The sequence below is a fragment of the Oxyura jamaicensis genome, chromosome 3 (genome assembly GCF_011077185.1).
Source record: "Oxyura jamaicensis isolate SHBP4307 breed ruddy duck chromosome 3, BPBGC_Ojam_1.0, whole genome shotgun sequence".
In the NCBI taxonomy this organism is placed as follows: domain Eukaryota; kingdom Metazoa; phylum Chordata; class Aves; order Anseriformes; family Anatidae; genus Oxyura; species Oxyura jamaicensis.
The window spans coordinates 26,112,155-26,128,840 of NC_048895.1; the positions used below are offsets into that span (position 1 = coordinate 26,112,155).

The window sequence follows — 16,686 nt, forward strand, 5'->3', positions numbered from 1 at the left end:
AAAAGCATCCCACGTGCATTATCTTTTGGCAGAGAACCAGTTATCTTACTACTCAATAATTCATAGGTGAGCTACTCAGCTGGGTAGTTCTGGGAATAAAGAAACCCATTGCCAGTGCAAACTAAGGAGAAACAAAACAAAACAAACAAAAATCAATTTTAAAACAAAAACAAACAAACAAAAATGCCAACAGAGAACCAAATGGGATTCTTCTTCCAGAATGGAGAATCCACATCTTTCTTTGTACTTCAGGGTTTAATCACTAGTTTTTTGTTACCATCTAAATCATTTCCTTGCTGCAGTTTAAGCCTATTGCAAGTCATCCCCATAACTGGTGTTTTCATCCTAATAATAAACTCTGACCTATTGCTGTAGCTCTCAACCTGAGCAAATAACAAAAGGAGAGAATTTTTGGCCCTCTTCTGAAGTCCTTGACAAATGATGTGGCCTTTCATACACATACATACCTACACATTCCCCCTTTCTCTCCTCCCTCTGCTCTTCAAGTGGCAGGAGCACAGCTTTAGTTCCTATTTACATTTTTGTTTTCTCTGGGCAGAAACACTGCCTTAGAGTATTAAATGCTAGAGGATTACTCACATCTAGTTTGAGGAAGGAGAGAAGTAAAAGACAAATCTGAAAGTACAGCTCTGACTCTCCTCACGTGCCTGGCAGAGACAAGCAGGGCACAAGGGCCTATAAAGGGGCAGAGAGCAACAGGTACCATTTAAAACTTGTGAGCAGAAATAGAGCTGCTTGGCCCATTACAGCAGAATGGGCTTCCCTATGCTTCCATCCACAGTATTAAGTTTAAAACAGAGGGAAAACAAGCAGTCTGTGGTGTTCATAGTCCTAGGATAGGCCCTCCATATTCCTGTGAAGGGTTGGAACAACTGAGAAAAGACTGATCATCTTCCCAAGTTTGACAACAAACTTGGAGCTAGCTGGAACAGGACTTTAAAGTCCTAATTTATCCTAATGTCCTCTCTATGAACCTCTCCATGAACTTCCAGTGTCTTGCTGAAAGAGTTCATCACACACTTCTGAGTCGTAACACGCATCTGAAGCTTGGGCAGCACGTCCTGCTGTTGGGCAGGAGCCACCTCCTGTGTGTGAGCCGCTTTGTACCACAATGGAGCTACCCTGGGAAGGAAAACAAACACCAGCCAGCACGTTCCCTATAGCAAATCTAGCGAAAAATCTTTGGACTCCAGACAGCATCCAATTAGTGCCACTGCTAGGGCTCATGCCCAGAGTATGCAGCTGCCTGCAAGGAACTCACTGAGTTTCCCCTTGTCTCCTCTGGAGAGGAGACCCACACACAGAAGAGCTACCAGGTAGAGGTGACTGCTGGCTGCAAGTAGCAATCTGATAGCAACAGGCTCCTAGTCCATCACCAGCCGCCTGAGCAATTCAATCTCTTCCATATGTTTGGACCCTTTTAATAAAATAGCTGAAAGTTGGGGGCAGGGAGGTTGCAGGATAAAATGCCTCTGAGAACCACAATCCTGTCAAAAGGGAGGAGAGCTTCTGCTTTAGAAATGCAATGATTTTCAGAGCCACAGGTGGTCAGAGCCATCTGCTCACAGCTGGGCTACAGCGTTACCTCACCTTCTGTTTTCTGAAAGCTAAATTGGGAGCACTAGATGATCCCTCCACAGCTGCTTTCAAAACAGACAAGCAAAACAAGAGGCAGCATAGCCAAAAGCAAAAATGTTGATTAAAGAATCAGAGCTCCTTTAATGTAAAGGTGGTGTCAGAGCTGGAAAGGGGAGAGATGCAAGCCAGAAAGAGCCTTGTAGGGGAAAAAGGGCAGTCCAAGGCAATTAAGATAATCAAATATTAACCAGCACTCCTTAATATGCTGGCTTTGAATTATCTGTCTGTACTATTAAGCAAAAAGGATGCATGGGGCAAAGCTAGCCCAGGAGGAGTTAATGCAGTTCTTCACTTACCTACACAGTGAAAAGAGGTCAAACTTCCCATGAAAACTTGGCTCTTCCTCAGACTCTCCTTCAGGCCTAGTAAGGAATTTGGATCAGGGAAGAAGAACTTATCAAAGAACAACACCCAGTTCTTCACCGCTTCTCTGTCTGCTGCTTCCGAGTTCTGCCGCCCATTGTTTAATGCCCTGCTCTACTAACTGTCATCATTACGCTGTTTTTCCATCCTTCACCCTTGATTGATCTTGATTCATCTGAGGAAAATGACGACAATGAAAACGTAACCAATCAGAAGGAGGCTGAAAGGACGCTCAAACTAAAAGATTTATGTCAGATATTCAGTCTCATAGATGAAGCAGCTGAGGTCAACAGATATCAAAGCATTTTTTTCCCATAAGAATTAATGTAACAAGGGGGGTGGCGCATACAGGAACTTAAGAAATGCACACGATTTAAAAACACAGGATCAGCAGATATAGCGTAGAGAAAGGAGAGGCAAGAACATTTTTTACTGTAACCTTTTTTCTGTCTCTCTGTGGATGGTTATTTCTTCATCACTGTCATTATCATCTTCAGATGAATCAAGATAGATCAAATCAATCAAGGATGAAGGATGGAAAAATGGAGATAGATTCAGGTGCTCCATCAGATAAAGTGGCTGGGGTCTTCCAGAGCAGTGAGTGGCTCCAAAAAGCCAGCTGCCAAGTAGCCACCATCTCTGCCATCTCAAAGTCCTGTATTCCCGCTCCATCCTTCGCGCTTTTGCCTGAATGACTTTTAAATGTGTGAGTGTCCTAAGTCCCTGTGTCTAACTCCTCCTCTATTAACTAATTCTGATGGAAAAAATGCACCTTCAGCAGATTGCTGGTCACAAAATCACCTCTCTACACCACATTCCCCAAACTGGTGGCACCTATGGTCCCTGTGGAGGCTGCTTTTTGTGTCTAGGTTGGATAACGGCAATGACAGGACAGTGAAAGATTCTGGGCATCAACCAGGTCCCAGTCATAAACTGATTAAGAAAAATGGGTTGTTAAGCCATTTAGTCTCACATTTTAGAATTATTCCTCTGCTGTTTCAATAATTTAGCCTCATGGCTTCCCATGCTGAGCTTGGTGTATGCATACTTAACAACCTCATGCCATTAACAGCAAGATGTATTGAGCTACAGAGAGATCTGCTTGCACTGCTAACCAAGTATCTCTTGCACAGAGGACACAAAACTGGGTATGAGGAGTTATTACAAAAGGTTGCTTACTGATCCACACAACAGGAAGAAAGCAAGCTTCCTATGCCTATCAGCCTCCCGCTCTAACAGTGGGCAGAAAGCACAGGCAGGAGCTGGACCAGAACCCAGGGGAGGTGACCACCAGATCCCAGCCAGTCCAGCAGCCTCCAGTCTCCCCAGCCATCATCAGGACTCTGTGTCACAGGTGAGTGAAGGCTTTGGCAGCTTGTTTCTTCAGGCCTGAATGACACCAGCTGTATCAGAGGACATGGACTCGAGCTACAGAGGACTCACTTGCCCTCTGGAAACCTCATGTCTTCTCTTTGTATCGCCACCATGTTTCCAGACAAGCAGCACACCAACCTCACTGCTGAAGCACACGTGCAGCCTCTCAGCTCTCACCTTTCTCTGCATTAGGAAGAGCACTGTCACTTCTGACAGCTCTAGGTGTGGTGGCCTCCCAGAAATCACTCTCTGGGTCTCAGGGTCTCCTCTGCAGCATAAGGCACAGGACAGAGGCCAGTGACAAAGCTGGCAATCATTCAAGGACAGCAGCCTGCTCTCTCAACCTCCCCATCTGGCTGTCAGCTCTGTCCCATCTCCTCTGGACTTGGACCAGGAGAGGGAAATTTATTAGCAAGCCCACTCACTGGATAAATCTGCTCTGACATTCGATTTTCCAGGCTGCTTCTGTGTCTGACCCTAAACTGGGACAGCATTAAAGGAACCATTTGGAGGAGCAGCATCCCTGCCACGTGGGCACGTGCCTGTCTTACACAGCTACTTTTTCATGTTGCCTGAGGAGAACTTAAGCAGAAGTGAAGATGTTCTACAGATCAACCGGGAGCGATATGCACTTCCTTCTTCTCCTGATGGCTTTAGGTCGGAGTGGATTTTGGTCCAACAGATAAATGCCTGAAATCTGTTCTATAAAGTTAAGTTTGTTCACATTCCTAACTCCTTCGGGGCACAAAAAGTCAGCCCATTACCTTCCCCATTCTCACCCATTGCATCAAGAGTTGAAACTGGATCCTGGCCTGAGTCAGTCCGTCAGCAGTTTTCGGCCTGAGGAGTTGTGGCAGCACTCTCTGTAACATGGCACCCTGCTCCTTCCACCTTCTCTGTGACAGATAGCAACAGCTTCCAGAATCAAATACCCCAGGTGAAAAGGACATTTTAAACACATTTCAACAATGTTTGCTGAGCCATCCCACTGTGGTGAGCAGAGAGAGGACATAATTCTGTGTACAGCTCTGGAAAGAACCTTCACAGACCAAAATCTGGAAATATCTGTGGCTAATTCTAAGAGTAAAGCCAGAAATTAAGGGAAGACAGGCGTCTCTATGTCCTGTTTGTGAGACTTGTACTCAATCTGCAAATACTGGTCTGAATTCATCTGTGCAAAAATGGCAAAATTAAAGGTTAACAACAGATCATAAAACCTCAAAAATGCCTTGCGAAGTAGTAAAACATGGAGGAAAAATGTACTGGAGGGGAAGTGCGTGATGGCATTCTGTGAACACCAGAGGAGATAAAATTGTTCTGTAACCTCCATGCTTGTGTAGCTTATAAGAGTACAGATAGGAACGAATTGGGTCAATGTAAGCAGAGGAGAACTCAGAACAAACAGCAATAAACATTCCCCCCCCGATTTCAGAAAAAGAACTCATGGAAGATGAATGTGGGATGCAACTGTACAAATTAAAAAATGAATGGTGATTAATATAGTTTTATGGGTCCTTGGCAGACAAACTGGGTAGTGTTTGAGAAGGCAACAAGAAAAGTAACTATCTTGTCATAACATCCTCAGGCGTTGGAAGGATCCTGGCTTGCTTCCACACAACAGACTAATTGAAGATGTAATACTATTCAAATGTAGGCCACATTAAGCAGCTTAAAAACACATTAGCTGAAAGAGTTCAAAAAGGAATTTTAAATTGGCGCACACACCACAGCTATCTCTCTAGTGATAGGGCAGATCTCCTCTAGGAAGACTTCCCTGGTGAGAACCCATATGAACCTCTTAAGCTGATTCTATTTCATGTCACCACCAAGGTCAGAGAGCCAGCCAGCAGGTTGGCATAGCTAAAGCATATCAATCACAAAGTCCCCAGATCCATGTGTGTAGCCAGCATCACACATAACCAACCACTCTTGGTGTCTGAATAACCTTGCACCCATTTGCAGTTGGAATGGTGAGGTGCAGACTTTGGCAGAGCTCTGGGATGCGGCTTGGGCGTTGCTTCCTTCCATCCCACACAAAGGCAGTGTGTTAATGTGTAGTAAATGATAATCACCATCCTTACGCGCCTATGTCAAGATAAGATAATAAGATACTAAGATACTGTGGAGAACACAAAATACGCTGCAGTAAATAATACACTTGGAGGTGCCTCATGCAGGACAACCTGGTTTGCTTGATAGAATGGACTTAGGGTAACAGCACTCACTTTGCCTCAGAAAGTGTGAAGATTTGGATTGAAAATGCTTGAGGAGAGAATGTGTCACTCTGTCAAAACAATGACTCCAGGAGGAGTCTGAATCAGTATAACCAATTGAAAATCAGCTTTCAGCTTAATTCTGTAGTCCAAAGATGTCCAAAACTTTGCATTGCTAAACCAAAGATTAAAAAACAAATTGCTACATCGACATCACTGCTGTATATGCATTGTTGAGATCATTTTTGAAAACCTGTTGAACAGGGATGACCACCATGCTGCCATCATGATGCTGAAAAAAAAAAAAAAAGGGGTATGAAAAACACGCCTTGCAGTGAATAGCTAGGAGACTCTCTCTGACTGCATACAGAAAAAAGGCTAAGAGATTAAGAGATTACTTGTTCTGGTATCTTAGACTACGCAAGAAAGACTGCTAATAACAAATAGTTCTTTATGTGAGAAGACAAAAGCATAAACAGAGCTTGTATTTGGAAACCGAAATAAGACAGGCTTAGATTAAGTAATGACCACTGAAGCATGGGAGTATAAATCCATTGGAACAATTTACTGAGGGATGCAGTGAATTCTCTGTCTCTTCAGTCTATGAGTAGCTGCTGCACAAAAAATGTACAAATAATGCAAGTTTATATCCACAAAGGTAAATCAACCATGTTGCTCAGCTCCACGAGTAAGAGTGACGACACTTGGCATTTCAATAACTGTCCTACATAGACAAACAGCACAAAAAGGTTAGAAGAAGATCAGAGAGCTTTTGCTTTCTCAGAGACATCAGGAAGCTGGAGTTCCAGCATTTTGGATAGGCAGATTGGAGCACATAACCTTATACAAGCAATTTTCAAAAAAAAAAAGAAAGGAAAAGAAAAAAATCCCCCCAGACAACATATTTCCTTCTCCCTTTAAAACCAGTAGGTGAGCTCATTTCCATCTTTTCATTTATACATATGAGCTAGTCCCTAGAAAGTCAATCAGAATGAAAACCTGCCCGTTTCCATGCATAAATCCGGACTTCTGCAAGGCCTCATTACAAGCAGTTCAAGGGCAGGAGAAAAAAAAAAAAAAAACACACAAAAAAAAACAAACCACAGAGATCTGTTCTGAATGCTGCTCTGTTTTTCTCTCACCCGCTAACTGCCACCATCTTCCATCCCTTCGGACCCATTATGCTCTTTCCTGCAAACCACCTTACACAGAGCGCTTCAAGCCCCAGCCCCCTGTTTTACAGCGTACCAACATACTGGCTGAAGGGCCAGTGTTATGCACATGCTGTGAACTGCTAAGAAAATGCCAGCAAAGCTAGCACTATTAAACCCATCTATATCACATTAAGCTCTTATTAGGTACTATATTCTAGCTTATGATTATGATGGTAAAATATCTCTTCGCAATCAGCACTCGGTAAGGAAAACTCCTGTTCTGTGCAAATGCCACTCTTATTTATTGTTCTCTTGACCTCTGCCTCAGCCACTGTCAGGAACCCATTAGTTTTGGCACTCCAACCAATCCCTCCCATCAAACGTGTGGCTGACTTGGACCCAGAGTTGCAGCGTATTTGGAATGGATGAGATTTACAGCCCCCATTTCATCAGACATAAGCACAGGTCACAACAGATCAAGAGCCTACAAAGGGTCAGCTGGAATGGCCTTAAATTGCCTTTCTTTCCTCACCAGCAGGGATCTACCCCAGGTGCCTCTTCCCCACAGAAATGGAGCAATTTTCAGTCTCTTCTGCTTCCCATTCATCCCCCTGCAGCTTTGGCAAGCAGCAAACAGACTCAGAAGTCAGCTTCCTCCCAGTCAACAGTAATGAAAAATTTCCATGGTTTCCCGCAATCGCACATAACCCCAGAAACAAGGACTCCGAAATCATGCAAAATGCAACGGGTCTGCATGCTACTAGGAAATTTAAGCATGTCTGTCAATCCCGGGGACCAATGAGGGCTTTGCAAGGTTTATCACTGGGTTCATGAAAGAAAACTGACTGTTTTAGCTGAGTCCTGGAGACCAATTAAATCCAAATCAGAAACAAAAACTGAGGTAGGGTACGAGCGTGTGCACACACATGCTTATTTGTGTTTGCAATAGAGACGCAAAGAGAAAGAGAAATCAGAAACTATATGAAGTGAAATAAGGTGAGAGGTGCATGTTGGAAATGTGATCTCTGTGCATAAAAATACAGTTTCCTGGCTTCAAAGAAAAAATAGTCTATTTCTCAGAGACAGACCCAAGTGGAAAAGCACAAGCTAGTAACTGAGCATTTTCTTCCCCACAGAAAGCTCAAAAAAGACTTACACCTTTCCTAAAAACGGAATCCTCAGCCCCCCAGTACCGTGTCCCAGCACAGAACTGGTGGCAGGAAGACTTGTTAAGCTGCAGAAAAGCCCGAACACTTCTGAAATATAATTCATATGCGGACAGTTTCCCTGCAGGAGTGACTGAAATTGGTGCTGTTTCATAGTTTGGGGTAAGGATGTTCACAGCTAAGTTAAAATTCAGACCCCTCCCTGGAGTGCTTGGTTTCCCCTTAGGTTTTCTATTCACTCCAGGAGTGCTTCAGAGGGACTTCTCTGCACAAGTTCCCTCTTCAAAGGTGGTTTTGCTGTTCTGTGCCTTGCCTCTGCATGCCCTCTGCAGTCCTCCAGTGGGTCAGGAGGAACCAGCTCTGCTCCAGCACCAGGGCAAAGGGAGGAGGTGAGGGATAGCACAGGAACCAGTTCCTGCACCCTCACAGGTGTTGCCTAAAGAAGTCTGTGGACCAAAAATCATGGGAATAAAGCAAAGCCACAGTGCCATAGCACCACATAGTTTCTCTCCGGCAAAGAGGCTGGGGACAGCAGGCCTCAGCTCCCCAGGCCTGGGTCCTGTGTCAGGTCTGATGTCATATGCTCCCTTGCAAGTGTGGACAGCTGTTTTCACCTCTCTGTGCCTCAGGCTCTTCTGCAGAGTTTAAGAATTATTATAAGAAAATGACTTGCCTTTTTTTTTTCCTGCTCAGTGTCTTCCTGGTTCCCCTAGTGAGTCTGGTACATGGCATCTCTGGGCACTCAACGTGCTTGCTTCCTGGTCACCAAGAGGCAGGACTTGACAGGGACAAGCCATTCCCTCCTTTTCCACCTTGTGATCCCAGCCTTAAAATGAGATCTGAGAGCAGTTTTCTAACTCCCTTCATCTACCACTTTCCTTGCCCTGTGTCTCCTGTTGCCAGTGGTCCCGCACAGCTTGCAGTATAGCACATGCCTCCCCAAATCTGTTTTGCTCAGGTGCTAGCAGCAGCTCTCTGTCTTGCCAGAACATATACACAAGCCTTCCCATCCTCTTAGCTCCCATATCCCTAGCCTAGATCCCCAGACTCAAGACTTTTCTCTTTTCTCTTTCAGGAAAATCTTTAAACCAGTATCTGAACTTGAGCAGCACTAGATGTGCTAGAAGTGGTGGTCAGCCCTGAGAGGGTCACAGCCGTGAGAGAGCAATTGTCCAAAAAGAGTTGACCAACGCTGTCTGCTGCCCGCTATGTCTGTGCAGCTCTTGTCTCTCCTTTCCTGCCAAAATGGTATAGCTTGGACATCTCTCTCACTTGATAAAATTAAGTTGCTCTCCCTAGAGAGTCTGGCAAAAATAAAACAGAATAATGGCAGCTTATGGAAAGTGTATTTGTTTCTCCCAACAGTGACTGAGAAATGGATTAGCTGATTTAAACCGGTTGTCTTCTAAGCAAACGAATTCATCTCTCTAGGTGAGGAGCTCTCTCACAAGCTTTTACTCATCCTCTCGATACAGCCACGGAGGTGTTTAGAGATGAGTAATGAGCCACAGAAAGGCTGAACGGCAGCACAAGCAGGCTGCAATCCAGGTAGCAGACCCAGCTCTCCCCCTCTTAGGAGGGCTCCCCACCTTCCTGAGGCACACATCTGGGTGTCACCGTCTCTTCCCTCATGGACATTTCCCCAGGACACAGTAAGGCCTCACGGTGCTTTGCAGAGGTAAATCCGAAAAGCTCTCAGGATGCAAGGGAGACTTCCCAAGAAAATCGCAGTGAGATTTTTTTTCCCCTCAAAAACTGCACATACCAAATGCTACAAAAAAGCAACACTGGGAGTCCTGGGGCTTTGATCCATGAAGATAAAGACTGCAAAGGCAGTCACAAAGAAGAAGGCTTTGGCTGAGCATCCCTTGGCATGTCAGACTAGCTGCCCCTCACAGCCATGAGGCTGGCAGGAGGGAAGGGGCAACAGGTCCTAGACAAGCAGGAGCCATTCTCTCTTAGGCCACATTTGGTACAACCCCATCTCAAGATTCAATCTGAAACCGATGTAAGCGCTGTCACAGTGTCTGTCTGCCAGGCCCCAGGCCCAATAGACGGTAATTGTTAAAACAAATCCGAGGCCAGCTAAGCCTCTGTGGTTGTTACTGTGCTCCGAACCATGGCCATTTGGATTTATAGCCGTGACGGAGTAAAATGGATTCCTCCTTCAGCCCATCCTTAGACTGACAACCCTAATTACTTGTTAGCAGCCCAGGCACTGGGCAGCAGAGTGAGCAACCCTCACGCTGTAGCGCTGAGGACAGGGCTGTATGCACAAACACAAACTCAGAGCAATGTAATCCCAGATGCAGCACTGCTAGCTGAAAATGTGTTGACAATCCAGAATAAAACTCTCTGCTCTCATAGAAACAAGGGGGTTTCTATGCATTGATAGAAACACAGAAATGATGTATATCTCGGCTTAGTTACACAGACCACAACAACTTAGGTGGGAACCAGGGAGGATTTCCATCAGAGTGGGACCAGACAAGAGGCTTTGTCTGTTCAGGCTGCTGGGTTGAGGTCAGGTCCATGACTGCAAATGATTTTCTTCTCCCTAATGAAGGTCTCCAGATTTGCAAACACTGAATTTGCGGAAAGCACAGTTTGCCCATGACTTTGAATGCAGAATCATCTTTGCCAGAACCTCAGGTAATTCTTAAGCCTTTGATGGCTTGATATTACCCAGAGCACTCCAGAGGTATCTCCATACCTCTGTTAGGTATGAGAGCCTACAGTTACCCTGTTACCTTTTTTGGGGAGCAAGACCTGCAGGATGTAGTGCAACAATATTAGAGTATGGGTGGAAGGGCAGGAAAGACCCAGCCACTCTAAGGGCAGAAAAATCACCTCCTGCCCATAAGTTAGCTTCCGAACTGCGCTTGTCAGCATGGAGGAGGGTGTCAGAATAGACTTCACTGATGAAAATAATAATAAAAAAATAATACAACTACTATTAATAAATGTACTCACAAATGAATCCAGCCAAGTCTAAAATTCTTAGCAGATGGCTCCACACTCCAGCTCACATGGCCAAGCAGCAAGATTGGTAAGCCAGCTCCGTCACAGATATGGGTCAGCTCTGGCCAGGGACATCTCATTTCTCTTAGACTCCCTTCACGTAAGCAGGGAGAGCTGCAGGGAGCTCTCAGGAGCCAGAAGTCCCATCCTAACCACTCTGAAGAACGATCTCCAAGCCAGGAGCATGTCTCAAGAGCACTTTTAACAGAGCAGTTAATATCCACGCTTCTGTTTCAGAGGGGGTAGGACACCTGCAAAGAGCGCTAACACTGAGCAATGGCTTCAACAGTTGATCGGAACAGTTTAATGCATTTCTGTTTCCAGTTGCTTGGATCCAGCGATGCTTCTTACTTATTTACAGTATCACTCCCTCCTCTCCTCTCTGCTCTTCTGTTTGCTACATAGATAACGGGAAATTGATGCTGACTATTGCCCGTCTGAGCACTGCCAATGGGTTCAGGAGGGTTTTAAAGAGGAATAAGTCAATAGGGTGACCAAGAATAACATTTGCCAGCATGTGAGCCCAGATGGGAAAACAAATCCTTGAATAGCTGAACATTTCTTTAAGTGACAAGGGCAACAGATGCCTCACCAGGACATATTCTGGCTGCCTTTCAGGTAGGGGCAAAGCCAGACTTTCTCGTCACTGGCCCTGTGGCCATTCCTATGCCTAGGACTATCCATGCCTCCTGAAGTCCTGTTATCTGCGATAGCTGCCCTTCCAAAAGAAAAATATCAGTCTACTTTCCTGATTGCACCTAACATTCCTTATGCTGAAGTTAAACACAATAATCCACCTGCTGCTGAGTGTGACAAAACTCAACCTAAGGGCAGTAAACCTAATTCTTTGGAGATCAATCCCAGGTGATTATGAATCCAGAAGGGGCCAAGCTCTCAGGCCATGTTATTCATTTTCTAGTCTTTCTTCCTGCCAAGATGTCACCTGTAGTGTGACCCAAAGATGAAAAACAGCATCAGCTTTCAGACTGGACTACCCAAAACAAGGTCAACTCTACGTCAATATTTCCTTCTTCCTCTTCCGTTCTTTCTCTGAGCACTTAGAGATATCAAGACTTCTGCCAAAGACAAGAATGGCACCAGCAAAAGTCTGCTTATCCAGTAAACAGAATTTGGTGGACTAAGTATATCTCTCAATAAAGGAGATGGGTGCTCTGCTATCAGTTTTTGGTGTTTAGCCAAAGAGAGAGAACCTATTCAGGTGTTCGATAGCCTCCCCTCAAGCAAGGGCTGGAGATAAGTAGCAAGTGCTGTGAGGATAAACAGACCAGAGGGAAAATATTGGAGGCAATGCATCAAGGATTAGGTGTGATGAGGAGGGTAGAGTTGAGCTGGACTTTGACAGAGCTGTCTACCAGTTTATGACATGATCAGGGCTGACAAACCTTCAAGACTGACACAGTATCATTCATGTATACAGGGCAACCTACTGTGACTGAAATTTATACCACACAGTTATATGAGGCTCCAAGAAAGCAAATGTAACATCACCATGATAAGATAGATAGTCATCTCAAAGGCGAGTTATTGCAAAGGCTAAATTTGAGAGTTACTCCTGTTCTTTGTAATTCATGGAAATGCTATTTTAGACAGGCTTTCAGGATACAGTGATCATTATTTTTTTTTTTTTTTAAAATTGCTATTATGTACTTGCTAAATTTGCATCCAGGTAGCATCCTTTTCACTGATCTACACACATCCTTTTTTTCTTTCCTCTTTTCATACATACTGGCTCAAGTGACACTTTGTAAACCAAAACACACAGAACACCATACATTCTCAAGCCCAGCATGAGTTTTACAACCTTATGCTGATCTCATCTACACAGGGTGACCCAGTCCTGATTTTAAACCCACCTCTGCAGAAGATTCACTTTGCTGCTGGGATTTTCTTGAGTGAGTACCTAATCCTGAAAAAAAGGCTTGACAACAGCATTAGCAATAGCATCAATATTATTAACAACAGTACTTTGCCCTTCCATGGCTATTTTTATTCCAAGATTTCAAAGTGCTGTGTTTATTATGCCTCACAAATCCTCAAAGAGACAGATCAGTTTTATTCCTGCTTTAAAGATATAAGAAAAGACAAGAAATTGTCGTTCTGTGTGGCAGCTAGGTTCCCAGGAGTTCCGACAAGCCCAATGTCTCGCTCTAACCAGTATATAACATTTCTTTACCCTAACCACAGAGCTATGAGGCTGCAAGGACTTTCACGAACTTATTTATCTTCCAAACCCCTACAGTTCAGACCAAGAAGTCGAGGGAACAGACCATGCAGCCTGTCAGAGAGCTGATGATAGAAAATTACTGCCTATAAGATAAAAGAACAAGTTTTTCTGCTTGCAAAATAAATAAATAAATAACACTTTTTTTTTTTTTTTTTTCCTTGGGTGGGGGGAGTGACAGATGACTTGTTCTTTTTGTCTTCTTGTTCTCTCTCTTTCCAATACTGCAGTGCAGTTGGCAAAGCCTATTTGTGGGCTAGTTTGCTACAGCACGGAACTATATGCATGAGGGTGAGGGGAGAAAAAGAAAAGAAAAAAGAAACATAGAATCAGGTTCTGACATCTAATCAGATCTTCTGTATTGATTTTGCAACTTTAGCTTTGGAGCAAATCAGAGAAACAGCCACATTATCACCCAGAATTCGCTCTTCCCTTGAGCGAGCTGCTTCAAAGGGAGCTCATGCAGGCACACATGGAGGCACGTCTGCATGCACACACACACACGCACGCGGCCGCATGGATGCGCGTCACCCGAGCAGGCTCTCCGGTGGGAAGCGCTCATCACGGAGGCTGCAGAAGCCACACGATCCCCATTTCCGACAAGATGAGAATTCCAGAGCAAGCGAGCAGACTAATGAGCTCCCCACGCTGCAGAGCAGCGTTTCAATTAACCACCGCGGTCCCCGCCGCCGCACCCAGGACCTTCCAGCTGCATGAACAAGGAGGAGAGGCACAAGCAGGGATATGCTCTTTGTTGTTGGCTCTTTTTTAGGGGAGGGGAACGGGATATAAAGGGGATGGGGGTGATTCTTGCCCTACTTTCTTGCTCCAGAGTTTGTATTTCATGCCACTGTTACCTGGGCTAGATCACAACAAAGCGTTGGTTGGCCTTGGGAAGAGCAATAGGAGGAATTCATTGAGTTGCTGTGATTCCCCTCCAGACTACCTAGCAAGACTGGATAAAGTCCAGGCTGGGCATTTCCCCTCCCTCTGCAAGGGAAAAGACAGGCAGGGGGGACCACACCGCCTTCAAACACCACCTCTGAACTGAGGACACCAGCAGGTCTGATGGTTCTTTGCTCCAGAGTGAGATTTTGTTGCATCTCCCATCAGCTTGTGGGGTGAAAGAGTCACCCTTCTTGCCATGTGCCTGTCCCAGCCTGCCTCCCAAAATAGCTTAAACCAAGACACCCATGTCCACCCTGCTTAGGGGAAGCTTCCATGCTTAACTTCACAGAAATCCGCACAAATTTCTCTGTCCCTGTGCTGCAATTCAGCTGCTGACATGCTCCCAAATGGACAGACTGATCGTTTTAAAAGGGGGTTCTTTCAATATGCAAAGTGCTTGTAGGATCTGGCACATCTTTGTTACTGCTGCGCTCCCACCAGCTTGCATCAGCCAGCAGTGTGCCTGCTTGGCTGCAGACAGGTCATCTGCTCCGGTCTTGCTTCTTCTCTCCCCAGGGATCAAGCCAGGGAGGAGTGTGGCAGCATGTCTAATGAGTGCTGCTGTGCTGCGCTGTGCGTGGATGCTCTGCAGTCACAGCCCAGAGACAGCATGCCTGGGTGCAAATTAACCTGCTCCCTAACATCCCACACCTGCCAAATCCACGTTGCTCAGGGGATTTCAGACATCCTGCCATCCCAACAGGATGAGGTCTTCAAGGGAGGGCTGTTCCTGCAGTCACTGCTCCTTCCAGATTGAGGCATTTAACCCCGCTGCCTTCATCCTGATGCAAAATCTTGAAGGAGATAACATAGACCCTCTCCTTCTGCCTACCCCCAGCATGTCAAAACAGACCTCAGCACTGCAGGAGCACTCCTTTACCTGGAGGTAGGAACTGCTGTAGGGAAAGGATGCAGTCACCCAATGAGGACACCAGCAGCATCCCTCCCTCCACACTCACCTTTATGCACAGATATCACTGCCAAGTGGAGCTGTGAATGTCACCCAGCACCGAAATCACTCAATACACCACATGCTAAGAATCATTTTTCTGTTGCTTACAGCTTTACTGCATGGCAACGGGGATTATGCAGTCCATAGTAGGGTCTGCCTACCGCTGCTTTTTTGGCAAAATGGTTCAGGCCTGTCCAGAAGTGACAGCTGCAGGAACTAAGCTGCACAGGTATGAGGTAGAAGGGTGCCATTGACATTCATTTGCTGTCTTTTGAGTGCTTGACTTCACAGCCTTATTAACATGCCCTGAAGATATTTTGCACGTATGTTACGCACACAAATGCACCCCCTGCAGAGCTGCTGTTTTGAGGTCATCTACTGGTAGGGAAATGGGAAGCATCGTGTACGAACACACACAACACCCTTCCCCCCTTCCACTTGCATCACACCACCCGTACAGCATCCTGCCCCTGCCTTCTGCAGCCAGGCCAATTAAATACAAACTGCTCAGAGGTCCCCAGACAAAAGAGACGTGTTGGCTCAGCCCAGTAAGAAAGGTCAGCCCTGCCTGAAAGCTGCACAGTGTGTCAGAGATGCTTAGCCCACGTGCTTACACACACAAAGGCATTCAGACCGGCACCCCGGGACTGTATGGTTATACTCACACTGCACGTTGAGCTGCACCAGGGCTTCCCGGGGTCTGATGTTAAAGCCATTGTACCTGGCTGTCTGACACTTATAGGTCCCACTCATCTCTCGGCTCACACTCTCCAGGCGCAGCTTCCCATCATATGTCTCCGCCGTCATTGTCCCTGAAGGCATGGGGGTTTCCTTATCTACCCGGGACCAGATGATGGGTGGCTTGGGCTTCCCTCGCACCTCGCACTGCAGCTCAGCCCTGGAGCCCTCCCGGACGGTGATGGTGGACTGACCTTTGGGGACACTGATGGTTGGCGGCACTAGAAGGGAGATAACAAGGGAATGGTTTTATACTTTGTTTCCAGCATGTGAGGAACATTCTTGAGATGCCTCTGTCAGCATCACTCCAACAGCCCTGAGAACTGCTTAACTTGACTCTGGTCATACCAGTGCAGCCCCTATTGGAACACAGTTCCCATGTAAATCATCCTACAGGACCTGAAGCTTCAGGACACCAAGGAAGATCCTGAGCTTCTCCAGGAATTGCCCCCTATACCAATGGAAAGTGCCAGCTTTACTTGGACATCCCCCTAGCTCCCACTTCTCTGGATGAAAAATGCTCTCCAGCAGCAGTGCTAGCACTGACAAACCCAAAATCAAAAACCTTTTTGATCCATGTCTCCATTTCTGGTCAGTAAATTTCTCAAATTGAACTGCAAACTTTTGACCCAGAAATAAAAGTTGTATCTTCCAAGGCACCTAGTCCTTTTGCACAGGTGAGACCAACGCCAAGATTTATAGGATTAGTGTTTCGCAAACCTGCCTTGCCAGTCACCCATAATCCCTGTATGTTTTACACTGAGATGCACATTGTGCTGGTTACCTCGGGCTCACACCAGAGAGAGGGGTCCCAGTAAACCTCACTTCTGTGCATCCTTCCAGGCCAGACTGAGAA

General features: G+C 45.7%; 1 protein-coding gene across 2 annotated transcripts in view; it reads right to left on the reverse strand.

The window, feature by feature from the left end:
• Window positions 1-16,686, reverse strand: part of MDGA1 (MAM domain containing glycosylphosphatidylinositol anchor 1) — a 141,033-nt gene that overhangs the window by 61,848 nt on the left and 62,499 nt on the right. For both annotated transcript variants that reach the window (XM_035321656.1, XM_035321657.1), the window contains exon 8: window positions 15,758-16,051. In XM_035321656.1, the coding sequence (XP_035177547.1) occupies window positions 15,758-16,051 (294 nt within the window). The remainder of the gene's footprint in view (window positions 1-15,757; window positions 16,052-16,686) is intronic.